The 12,959-nt window shown below is 35.6% G+C and overlaps 2 protein-coding genes across 3 annotated transcripts in view; one reads left to right on the top strand and one right to left on the bottom strand.

Moving 5' to 3' along the window:
• Positions 1 to 12,959, bottom strand: part of mrps7 (mitochondrial ribosomal protein S7) — a 154,388-nt gene that overhangs the window by 88,193 nt on the left and 53,236 nt on the right. The gene's annotated exons all lie outside the window — the stretch shown is intronic.
• Positions 970 to 8,337, top strand: mif4gdb (MIF4G domain containing b). Of its 2 annotated transcripts, none has more exons than XM_079876793.1 (6): positions 970 to 1,076; positions 2,268 to 2,359; positions 2,450 to 2,559; positions 2,687 to 2,842; positions 2,970 to 3,062; positions 5,212 to 8,337. In XM_079876793.1, the coding sequence occupies exons 2-6, from the start codon at positions 2,269 to 2,271 to the stop codon at positions 5,437 to 5,439; spliced, it is 678 nt and encodes a 225-aa protein (XP_079732919.1). In that variant the 5' UTR covers positions 970 to 1,076; position 2,268; the 3' UTR covers positions 5,440 to 8,337. The 2 variants fall into 2 exon arrangements, with proteins under 2 accessions (XP_079732919.1, XP_079732918.1); XM_079876792.1 differs by having other exon boundaries at positions 2,669 to 2,842.

Raw genomic sequence — 12,959 nt, 5'->3', positions numbered from 1 at the left:
ATTCAGTAGTTTCAATTTACCTGACCTTGAGTTATTTAAGACAAAAACTGGTTTCTGCTTTGCATTCTCACTTTGCTTTTGGTTTATACAGGGTTCTGGTTTGTGTCATTTCCTGAAATGAGATATCAGATCAACCATTGCAAAGCACAGTGTACTAGGATTTCTGAAGAGTATTGTATGTCTGTATTAGGCCATTATTATATTTTTGTATCTGATCTGATGTGAGCTGGAATGATCCTGACACAGTCCTATAGATTCAGATAAGCATCTTTATCTGTGGATTGACTGATCAGATCAATGTATTTCTCTAATATGGGTGGGTGTGAATAGGCCTAAGTAGACAAAACCTGCTACTCCAAAGAGCTATAATACTGCATGGTTAGGTTACAAATATACTTATATATTTGTAATACTTAAGAGATTTCAACGTATAATTTGATGTACAAAGCTGAACGATTCGATCGCATATCAGTTCTCACTCCATACTCGACTGAACCACTCACTGATGGCAAAAGATGCTGCCGTGCCGAAGTCGGTAACTAGAGGTCGCTGTTCACTAAATTTTCGCGCGAGAACGTGCCTGGCGCTCGTGCACGTTATAGTGCGTGCGGCGGGGGTGCCACAGACAATTTTAAGCATAAATAGCGATCAGAAAGCTTAAACACAAACAAAAAAATACAACAATAATAATGAGCAAGCAATAGAATTCGGAAAACGTTTAATGTTCATTTAAGGAACGTATCCTGTTTTACATTATGCAAATTGCATAACAGAATATAGCCTATAACAAATATATGATTCATTAGAAATGTTTTCGTTTTAATAAAATTTATTTTATATGTGAATTGTGGCTGCACAAACGCCTCCAAAGGGGCAGACCTCGTAATAAATATTAAAGTACCATTTCAGCCAATCAGTTTGGTCAACTGAGTCAACGTCACGATGCATAATTAATATTCATAAGTCTACACAGCTGGTTGGTAGATTCGTTTACAGGACAGAGACTGACCGCAGGAGAAGAATCGAGGACTGAGACATGTGAAAACATTTACGTGTTTGCTTCTCAGGTTTTTAAAGTAAGTTTTTTTTAATGTGCGTATGAACATGCAATAGCCCTCCCCAAAACCACATTTTTAATATGAAAATGTGTATTACTAGTGTTGTTTACAATTTGATATCCGCTCGTCACGCTGGTTTGAACGGTGTTGAATGAATGCTCGCGACTCGAGTGTCTGTTGTTGTTGTTGTTGTTGTTGTTGTTTTAAACTATGTTTTTTTTATACCTTATTGAGCGGTTTTTATGACTTTTGAGTAGTTTAGACATACACATGGTCGTATTTAGATAACTAAACAAAAGCGTGAAGTAGCCTATTTCTTCACAAATCCTCCTTCACTAAAGATTTCGATAGCATGTGGAAGTAAAGTTACAGTTGCAATTGATTCTACCACTGGTTATTTGGATCAGCAGTTTATCAAGTTGTTGTGTGCCTGTTGAAAGTGTGAAGCCGATGGTGTTTGCCCGGTTGTCCTAATCCCTTTATCCCTTTAACACACAAGCTGCCCTGATTCCCTTTCAAAGTCAGACGGATGACGCCACATATTTCACACATGATCTGTTTCACCACAGCACAATGACAATAATGTGCTATTGGTCTGAGAACGTATTTCTCATAAAATCACTTCATATTAGTTTCACATTCAACAAAACCCACTTCTAAGCCAGCAAATACATGTGTCTGGCAACTAGGTCACTATGATTAATTTAAACCCATAACTAGAATTAAATAAACATTACCTACTGATAACCAATTACCCCCCACATCTGGGGCATTTTTCTCACTTTCTGTGACATTTTTTTATTGTTGTGCATTTGCTAAATAAACTTTGATAATGTGGTTATATACATTTAAAGTAAATCTTTATTCAACGAGTATGTTGTTCACCAGCTTTAAAAAAAAATGTGATATTGGGTCTTTATATAATATTTTGAGCCTTATTTTTACACTTTGGTTATGATTTTAGGCAAGTTTTTTGAGATGTTGCAGACAGGAGAGGTTGACTATATAAGTGTTGCTGATAGTTTTCTATAACATGATTGTTTCTGGTATTTTATTGTAGCTCAACTTCAACTTCTTTCTCAAATGCTGTTTCAGACTAATTGTGCATTGCTTCAGATATTTGCTATGGCAATAAACCGGATCTCGTGTGCCCGAAGGTCAGTTATTGATTGACTGATCAATTGATTGACTCTCTTTCCACCCTATTAGAATGGAGAAAATGGAGAACTTGTCTAAAGAAGATTACAAGATCCAGTCGTTTGATTTGGAGACTCAGAAACTCCTCAAAACGGCTTTGAAAGGTCATTATGTTTGATATGCAGCAGTTTTGCATGACCTGTTTTACGGTTCGGCTCAAATGTTGTTGAATAAAAAGCCTTTTTACTTGTCAGACCCAGGTTCAGTTGACCTGGAGAAAGTGTCCAGTGTAATAGTGGATCAGTCTCTGAAGGACCAGATCTTCAGCAGGGAGGCGGGACGCATCTGTTACACCATTGTGCAGGTGAACAAATGCAATGCATGTAAACTTTAATACAGTATGATCATCAGTTGTTGCATTGTCTTCAAGTAAACCTTTAGCTTGTAGTTTGTTAGGACTGACTTGTAAGCAGTTGACTCGCTCGATTCAGGCCGAGGCCAAACAGAGCAACGGGAGCGTGTTTCGGCGTAACCTGTTGAACCGCTTGCAGCAGGAGTTTAAAGCCAGGGAAGAGACGCGGAAGAGATCCACTCAGGAGTGGGTTTGCCTCGTGTCCTTCATCTGCAACATCTTCGACTACCTCAAGGTGAACAGTTGCCTTTGGTTTTAATGCTGAAAATCACAGAGTAAGAATTAGGAAGGTAACTATCATTTAAAGAAATGCATGTATACATTCATATGAATATGTTTTTACTTTATTGTGTGGACTGCAGGTGAACAACATGCCCATGATGGCCCTGGTTCCTCCCGTCTATGACTGTTTGTTCAGACTGGCTCAATCTGACGCCCTGAAGAATGAGGAGGAGGTGAATCTTGAACATTATTACTGGGGTTTGACTGAAATGGATCAGCTAAATAAGTGAATAGTGATGTACTCGCCAACCCAAGATATTCGAATGAAATTGCAAAAAAAAAAAGTTTAAAAATAGTTTTGGAGAGTCATAATCATCAATAGTGACGCTTAATTTGCTCTTCTCCGATGACACGCTTTGACCGTTTCAGTGTCTATTTCATGAACACAACGTGGATAAGCTGCGACAGATGAACAGGTCAGCAGTGTGGACACACTTTACCGTGGCAAATAAATAATGCCAACGCAACCGTTTGTAAAATTTGTTCAGCTGAAATAGTCAAACCAAAATTCATTCAGACACCTTCAACATTTCTCACATTATCACAGTTTATTCACTATAGTTTAGATAACGGTAATACAATATGACAAGAACTCAAAGTTATTAAATCAGTTGATGTTTCACTGGTTTTGTCCATCCTTCTGTTAGACTGTCTCACAGATGAATTATGTTGAATATCTGTCAGCTGTTAAATTTAACTACACACTTAGATAATACCAATTTAGGTCAACAAATTATCAAGCAATGCTTCATTGTGTTCAGTCTGTGCTGTAAAAAAGGTCGCGTTAGCAATTAAAGAAAAAACACTTCAGCAAAACATGGTCAGGTCAAAGTGTCTGAATAATATTTGGTCACAAATTTTGATAAATTTTACTGGTAGTCACTGTATGAAGAATTTTTGGGTATAATATGTCACAGTTTACTTTATTTTGCTATCCTCACTTACATAAATGAACTATAGTGTCCTGCAACCACTAGTGCAAAAATATCAAAAATTATATCTGGTGTCTGAATAATTTTTGGTTTGACTGTATCAAGAGGTGGCTAGTTGCTGAAAAACGTTACTATGCCTGGTTTAATTTATCATTTACATTTAATCATTTAGCAGACGCTTTTATCCAAAGCGACATATCACTTGAAAACGCAATACACCATATGAACATCATAGTTCAGGTACCTAAATGACCGAAATTCAATTATCAAAACTTTATTTTATTTTTTTCTATTTTATTTATTTATTTATTTCGGTTTTCACTTTTCACAAATTAAATGTAACTACCGGTATTAGTTTTGTAAAAAATGTCATGCATAGGCACAATTTATTTTGTGTAAGAATTTGTATGAATTTAAGCATATGCCATTAGATCAAAACATTTTTTTTTTTTAAGGCAGATAAATTCAGTAAATTGTTTCTACTGTTGTGCCTGGCTCATATATTTTTTCTCATACACTTCAGCTCTTGTGGATCTTTGGTTTCTATTCACTGGCCAGTACAAACTGATGTTTTTCTAATATCCATATTATTTAATAGGGTTGTAACAATATATCATGTCACAATATATCGCAATACAAAAATATGTATCGTGGATAGTGACAATATGCATTGTGTATAGTTCACCCAAAATAAAAAATACTGTGGGAAATTTTTTTTACGTTTACAGTGTCGAGTTTTGGTGTCGGTACTACATTAAACTACTATATATGATGTTGAATATAATGTATAATAATGCAATAGGGTAATATTTGTGGGTCCTGATAATGCCAAATGTCGGATGTTACCAGTAAAAATGTCCTACATTACTAACCAGTGCAACTTTATTTCTGTCATACGTCTACAGAAGTTCTTATTTTAAATATATCTGGTCAGTGACAGAGTGATCACATATTCATCTAAAATAATTCTGTATTTTCATCTTCAGAATCATGAATATTTTTATTCTGGTGTCACTATTTTCCTGTGCATTGAGTTACCAGCACCAAGTCCAGGCCTATTCATTTCCTCCCTCAATGTAATACCAAATTTTCCATTTTAATCAACAATACATTTTTTGTTAACCTTTCGCCATATGTCTTGGAGTATCGCTATAATATCGTTTTGTGAGTTCAGTATCATCATATGTATTGAATCATGACATGAGGGTATTGTTACACCCCTATTATTTAAGTGTTCAGATACCAGAAATATTTATCAGCTCTCCATCATTCATCTGTTGGTTTTACCAATATTTGATCTTACTTAAAGGTCTCTCTCTCTCTCTCTCTCTCTCTCTCTCTCTCTCTCTCTCTCTCTCTCTCTCTCTCTCTCTCTCTCTCTCTCTCTCAGGTGGACTGTCTGGTGTTGCAGCTGCATCGTATTGGAGATCAGCTGGAGAAGATGAACGCGCCGCTGATGGATGAGCTGTTCAATCTGCTGAGGGACGGGTTTCTCCTGCAGGAGGACCTGAGCTCCATGGGTCGCCTGCTCCTGCTGGAGATACTGGAGTTTCGAGCGGGAGGCTGGACTCTCAGCGACACGGCACAGAAATACTACTACAGCGAAGTCACGGACTGACGCCTCCACCAGTCAGGACAGAGAAACACAAGAAGAAATAGCAGGAGTGGAGGTTTTATTTTTATAATGACCTTTGATGAAGGCTGGGGGATTCAGAAGGTTTGAGGATTGAAGACTGGTCTAAGTTAGAAGCAGTTGTGGGTTTCGGTGACGTTTTCACTTGGTTAGGGGAGTTTTGGTCTTTTGATGACCATTTTTAAAGCCAACATGAATTCAACATTGATCTTATTTACTTTCTTAATATACATTCCTCCTTGTGTTAGTTATCCACATTATTTCATTTTTACACACATTTTTGTTTAGTTGAATATCCTGCTTTCCTAAATATCAAATTACTGAAATAAGATCTGATTTTTGTTTCATGTTGACTTTAAATCCTGATATGAAGGAGCCAGACAACACGACCTGTCTCCAAAATGTAGTTCATGTGTTAATGTTACAGAGACATGTTAATGTACCAGCATTCCCTAGGGCAAACTATTAACGTGCAGCAATGCAGTTCGTTCATGGTTAAGCAACATTCCTCCAACTCCAGTTTCTGGAATTTTTTTTTTTACAAATATGGCTCCTTTAGTGATCATCAGTCACAGATCTTCAAACATTTGTTTGATTACTGAGTTTGAAAGTGAATGGAGTTCAGCATTACAGTCATGATTTATTAATATTTTGTGTGTGTGTCAAAGAAAACACAAAGGGCTATAATCATAACATTAGAGGTGAAATTTTTCTTCATTGTAGATGGTTTTAACAGCAATATATTTAATTTTAGTTGTTTGATTTTCTAACCAATTGTTACTAAATAATTATATTCATCTCAAGGAAAAGCTATTTTTATTGTATAGTGCAGGATTACTTTAAATTAACTATATATTTATGTTTTGAAATAGATCTTAATTTAAATCAAATTTTCATACTATGAAAAGAAGAATGGATGTATATCTGACAAAACTAAAGCGGGCGCTGGATGAAGGAATAAAATGTTGCCGTAAGTTTCATTAATTTGTACAGTTACAATATTTGTTCCCTATTTTGCATCATTTCTATATGAAGAAGATCCAGTGGATTGAAATGTTAACATGAAGTCGGGTGATATGCCAAAATATTCTATTTGAAAGTATAAAAATAAGCTCCTGTTCAGCTTTTTTTGGTCACCACCAGATGGCATAAATGGACAGATCCATTGCTCACAAAAAAAGAAATTGTAAAATAACTGACAAACAAGAACCATAATATTATATCCTAATTTAAGTGCAAAAACCTTTACAGATTTTTTCATTAAACGTTTAACAGAAAAACGTATTTTACAGGTATTTCCTGAATTATTACAAACGGCTTCACTAAAAAAAATAACAAAGTGTTTAATGACAGCAACAGAATATTAAACACTAACAGATCTCTCAAGATCTCAGCATCTTCACTTATTACAATCCAGTTTGACTTCATTTCACACAAACATTCTAACTGAGAATTAAGAGGTTTGATGTTTTATTGAACATAATAGTTGGATGTCACCCTTATGGTGATGATCAGTGTTTGCTTTAGTTGGGCTCTTCACCCTTGACGTTTTAACATTAGTTTTTCAAATGCTTTAACTGTTAATAACAAACACTGCAAACTTTATTTCTTGCGTTTAGATACATTTGCTCATGCCTGAGTGCTGTTGCTAACTAACGGTTAACTGCAAGAGATTTGGATTTTACAGTGAAAGTGTTTGACCATAATAGTTTAGGAAATACCTGTAAAAATAACAGTGTTTATCTGTAAAACTTTTAATGAACATTTTTGTTAAAGCTTTTGACCTTTTATTAAATTAGGATATTTTACTTTAATTTAATTTTTTTTGTTTGGCGGCAGACATTTGATGCCAGTCATTTAACCTTTTTTTTTTTTTTTTTTTTTTTTTACAGTGTATGTGAGTCGTTTGATCATAATTAAAGGTGCATTGTGTAACTTTTTTGGTTCAAAATGTAAAAAAATTATATAATGAGCAATTGGATCATGAATCCATCTTCCAAACTGTGTTTTTTTTTTTTTTTTTTTATTTATTAACCACTCTAGTGGCAAAAGTTACAAAGACTGTGTTAGAAATACTCATTTTGAACAAGTAATTACAACCACTACAAAAGTATGTTCTATATAGTATGAATGTAATCTGGACGTACTACATTCTCCATGTTGACATTATCACGTGGCCTTTGTAAGCCTGGAAGAACTCTTAAAGGGGTCATATAATGCCATTTTTGTACAAGCTAATATGATTCTTTGGGATCTAAATGAAAAGTTTGTAATATACTTTAAGTAAAAATTCTCATTAGTATTGTAAGAAAACACTAATTTTACCTGGTCAAAAACAGCTCTGTACCTGAAGCGGGCAAACCACCCTTTTCCGATGGAGGACCATGGCCTCGGATTTGGAGGTGCTGATTCTCATCCCAGCCGCTTCACACTCGGCTGCAAACCGTCCCAGTGCACGCTGAAGGTCCTGGTCTGATGGGGCCAGTACGACAACATCATCCGCAAAGAGCAGAGATGAAATCGTGTGGTCCCCAAACCTGACACCCCTCCGGCCCCTGGCTGCGCCTAGAAATTCTGTCCATAAAAATTATGAACAGAACCAGCGACAAAGGGCAGCCCTGCCGGAGTCCAACATGCACCGGGAACAAGTCTGACTTACTGCCGGCAATGCGAACCAAGCTCCTGCTCCGGACGTACAGGGACCGGATAGCCCATAGCAAAGGACCCCGGACCCCATACTCCCGGAGCACCCTCCACAAGAAGCCACGAGGGACACAGTCGAATGCCTTCTCCAAATCCACAAAGCACATGTGGATTGGTTGGGCAAACTCCCATGAACCCTCCAGCACCCTGGAGAGGGTATAGAGCTAAAAATTAGGATTTAAAAAAAAAGAAAAATTAAACAAAAATTTTAGTGTACGTAATCATGCAATCATAGACCCTCAATAAAATCCACTCACAATTGATAACAGAGATAAATACATACAGGTGTGAACAGTTAATGTGTGTTTGTGTCTCCGCCAACCACTTGTGATCGGATCACCTGATATAGATGTTAATGTCAGATGTAAACAGGGCCTAAGTTTCCAGTGATTGAAAAACAATACATGTTAAGTGTCCCTCAGTCTCTCCACTGTCAGAATATTTTAATTGATCCCTGTAACTATATTGAGGGTAACACTTTACAATAATAGTACATGAATAATCATGTACTAATACCTGAATTAATAATTACTTTACTATGAACTAATGATGAGTTAAGACATGTATTAATGAGGTACTAACCTTAATTACAACATGAGTATCATGAATTCCTACATGAATATACCATCTTAACTACGCGTTAGTACATGCTTGTTAATTAATGTATTAATTAACATTTCGAGGTAAAGTAAATCAAACATGCTCTAGATCAGAAGAAAGATGTACTAAAAGGGCACAATGTTAAATTGTTCATAAATTTGACACCATCAATTGTCACATACATCAGTGAATGACACAAGATGTCTTGAAATATTTAAATTAAACCTACTCATTGAACACACAATGATGCATTCTTAATTAAAACTATCTCATTCCGTTTTAAGTGATTCCACTGCTGCCTTCAAGTGTAAAATACCTACTACACTAGCATATTCATTAAACAGATGCAATTTTCAAAATTAAAATCAGTGATAGCACAGATGATGGTTATTTTCTGGATTTGTTTACTGTCTTTATATCATAATGCAGTCGGATGTTAGTCTTGTTTCCTGGCTCTTCTTTGGGGCCACTATTGCCCCTTCAAAATTTGTCCACTTTTTTCCTACCGTTCAGTTCCTTCTCCATCTAAATTCAGGCACAGCACCTCTGCTCTTCCACTTCTTTACAAACCACCGACAAGCACCAAATGATATCTGATTTAGAAGAGCTGAATATGTATAAAACATGTGTAATTGATACATTTTTGAAGATTTACTCTTGGAGGGCCAAGACAAGAAATTACATGATACATTAACAAATCATGAATTCATGTTACTTTCCAAGTAATTAATGATGAGTTAGTAATGATGTGCCCCTCCAAGTAAAGTCATGACATTATGATACATTAACAAGTCATGAATTCATGTTAGGGTTAGGGTTTAACATTGTGCCCTTTTAGTACATCTTTCTTTTGATCTAGAGCATGTTTGATTTACTTTACCTCGAAATGTTAATTAATACATTAATTAACAAGCATGTACTAACGCGTAGTTAAGATGGTATATTCATGTAGGAATTCATGATACTCATGTTGTAATTAAGGTTAGTACCTCATTAATACATGTCTTAACTCATCATTAGTTCATAGTAAAGTAATTATTAATTCAGGTATTAGTACATGATTATTCATGTACTATTATTGTAAAGTGTTACCATATTGAGAATAGTCACACATGATTTTTTTTTTTTTTTTTTTTAATCCTCCGGTTTCTAAAATTTGATATAGAAGTAAATTAGATTTTAAAAACTACATTCAATGCGTAGACATATCTTTAGTAATCATTTTGTAATATTCTCGGTTAAAATACTTAACTGACTGTTTTTTTTAATGGTTTGAAATAGAGATACAGTATGACATGACTTTCATGTAGGCTGTCTTAGTCTAAGAGCAAGTACAGAGCTTTAAAATGTATGGTGCAATATGCAAATAACTCTCTTGAGTCTACAACATGACTGCTGAAAATGTTGATAATCTCAAACAAATACCAGAAGAACTGTTTCAGTCATATTCTTTACATTCAATACATTCCCAATTACCTCAGAAATACCTTTGAACGACTCTTCACCTCTATAGTAATGAAGACGTTTGAAGAAAACTTCCAAGTAAGTTTGGATTCTTTCCATTTGGCCTAAAGGGCAAGCAGATCTATGAAGAATGTTGTGCCCTTTGGCTTTATCGTCATGTGCTTTCACTTTAAATTTCTTTGTTTAATGTATGTATTCCTCTGGCAAGATTTCAAAATGAATAGTACTGAAAAATAACAATCCTCAAAGCCAAAGAGTTTAGCCATATTTAGAAAACAAAGCAAAAAAAAAAAAAAAGTCAAAAACCTTGGAAAACTGTCTATTTAGGCTAAGCTCTCATCTCATCTCCTCTGCTTAAAGGCACAATATGAAGATTTTTGGAATGAAATCCCAAACCGAACAATGTTATATAGCCTATTTTGTTGATTTATGCACTTACGTTATCCCAACGTTTAACTTAATAATACGCAATTTTAACCATGTGTAAAGGCACATGTCCCTCGATTTCCAGCTACATTCATGCCGTGTCGTAATTACCGTAAATAAAAGATGACAACATGTGACACTGTACATGGACCTGTTATTATGAGAATGGTAAGGATCTTGAAACCAGACCAGAAAACTAAAGGTGCCTCAAATATCCTGTCGGATACTCAATAAACTTAAAAATGTAATTTAAGTGCCTCAAAGCTCTTTCTCCTAGGGGTACTGGAGGAGCATTGATAATCTTTGCGGTTCCTGCTGGAACTTATGGGATCCTTTAAGCACTTTGTATTCAGTTCAGAGGTTCTGGAGTCACCTTTTCATTACCATGAGACCTCGAAGTGCTTTGGGGGAACTAGAGGAACTCGAATTCTGTAAGATCTGAAAGATTCTGTAAGATTATTGTAAGATATTTTTAACATTTAGTTGGTTCCTGGAAGATCTCTTATGTTAAAGCCAGCATCTGGAGGAACCCAATGGTTCTGTGAGGCCACGATAAGATTTTTATTATCCTATTATTATTACATTTACATTTAATCATTTAGCAGACGCTTTTATCCAAAGCGACTTACAAACGATGAGAGCAATAGAAGCAGTTAAATTAACAATAGGACAACAATATGTAAGTGGTGTGACCCTTCCCAGTTTAGTCTGACACAGTAGAGCCTACATTTATTTTTTAAAATAAAAAACAGATATTTATTTTTTAAAACAGCTTAAGTAGAAGAGAAAAGAAAGCGTTAGTATTAATGGATCCAGTGTTTATATTTAAGTTTGATTCAGTATACCTATGCTTACATTTATTAGTATATTTTATTGATTAATTTAAACCTTAAAAACAACAACAATAAATAATAATAATAATATGAAGAAGAAGCAGGAGGAGAAAAGTTTTATGCTTTCACGAAACTGCTGCTATTCCTCTGCTGTCATCGCTTCAGTGATCCTCGCACACACACAAGTGGTTAATATAGTTTGGTCTGTTTTTGTTTATTTACTACAGGTGCCCTCATTCTCTCAAATACCCCTTTAAAGCCCTTTACTGGCCAATAAATATTATGTTGTGAATGTTTAATCAGCTTTGTTCTTTTGTTTCCCCAGAACAACCAGTAGGCCTACATTTCTAAAATAATACCTGCACCACACACAAGTATTTTATTAGGCTACTATGAACTTTTCTGTATGAAATTGTATTGTTTGACTGTGTACTTGTGTTTTTTAATCAGTTATTCTCTGAAAATCTTCCCTCATGCTCTCAAATCTCATTCATGTTATTTTTACATGTATATAAGAATGGTTTCATGAATGATTTACACATTTTTTTCTGCTTGTTTCATGCAGTGAAAGCGAACGGTGACAGGGGTTGCATTATGCCTGAGATCTGCTTTTGGGTTCCACAGACAGAAAGTCAAACAGGTTTGGAACGTCACAAGGCTGAGGAATTTATTTTAATTTCACAACTATCACTTTAATAACCTTACTAACAGTACATTTTGTACTTTGCAGGGATCTCGGTAAGCTGAAATACAAGTTTGAACAAGAATAAAAATCCTCCTGTAGACCTGAAAATCACTGAAGTGCCTGGACCGACCATCCACCAGAAAAGAGGAAAAACAAACAGAAAATGAAGCTGATGCAAGTACCTGTGTTAAAGGAGAACTCTGGTAAAATTTTAACATTGAGCTCATTTTTTTTGTAAATTTGGAGTGCTGTCAGTACAGAGAACAACGACAAAAATCGGTGTTGCCTACACCGTGTTATCCTCTTTTTAAAATTTGCACCCTGTTGACTTCAATGGGGCAAGTTTTAAACCTGCTTTTAGACTCTTAACATCCTTGATGTGTCATTACAAGTGCACAGCCATGTGAGTGATTCCTTCTGAGTGAACACGGGTGAATCTGACTGCAGTAGATGTGAAAGATATGAATAAAAATTAAGTTAATTCGGCCAGCGCTCATACCTGTATTTATTTCCTGTTTTCGGTTGAAGACCACTGTAGTCGATTGTCGAGTTCTCCACTGTTGCTTAGTTACCTGATCACGCGCGTGAACTCGACAATCGACTACTGTGGACTTCGACCGAAAACAGGAAATAAATACAGGTATGAGCGCTGGCCGAATTAACTTCATTTTTATTCATATCTTTCACATCTACTGCAGTCAGATTCACCCGTGTTCACTCTGAAGGAATCACTCACACTAGAAAAGCCTAGAGAAACTGCGATAATGTGATATTGGCTACATTTAAACTAACAA

The sequence above is a fragment of the Squalius cephalus genome, assembly GCF_949319135.1.
Source record: "Squalius cephalus genome assembly, chromosome: 1".
Classification (NCBI taxonomy): domain Eukaryota; kingdom Metazoa; phylum Chordata; class Actinopteri; order Cypriniformes; family Leuciscidae; genus Squalius; species Squalius cephalus.
The sequence above is the reverse complement of the archived record's forward strand: the minus strand, read 5'-3'. Positions and strand labels throughout refer to the sequence as shown.

What these genes read in the sequence shown, in the direction of transcription:
- mif4gdb (XM_079876792.1), top strand. Translation starts at nt 2,269, where the DNA reads ATGGAGAAAATGGAGAACTTGTCTAAAGAAGATTACAAGATCCAGTCG. An exon ending in TCTGTTACACCATTGTGCAG is followed by an intron (nt 2,560 to 2,668) that starts GTGAACAAATGC and finishes ACTTGTAAGCAG; the next exon opens with TTGACTCGCTCGATTCAGGC. An exon ending in CCCTGAAGAATGAGGAGGAG is followed by an intron (nt 3,063 to 5,211) that starts GTGAATCTTGAA and finishes TCTCTCTCTCAG; the next exon opens with GTGGACTGTCTGGTGTTGCA.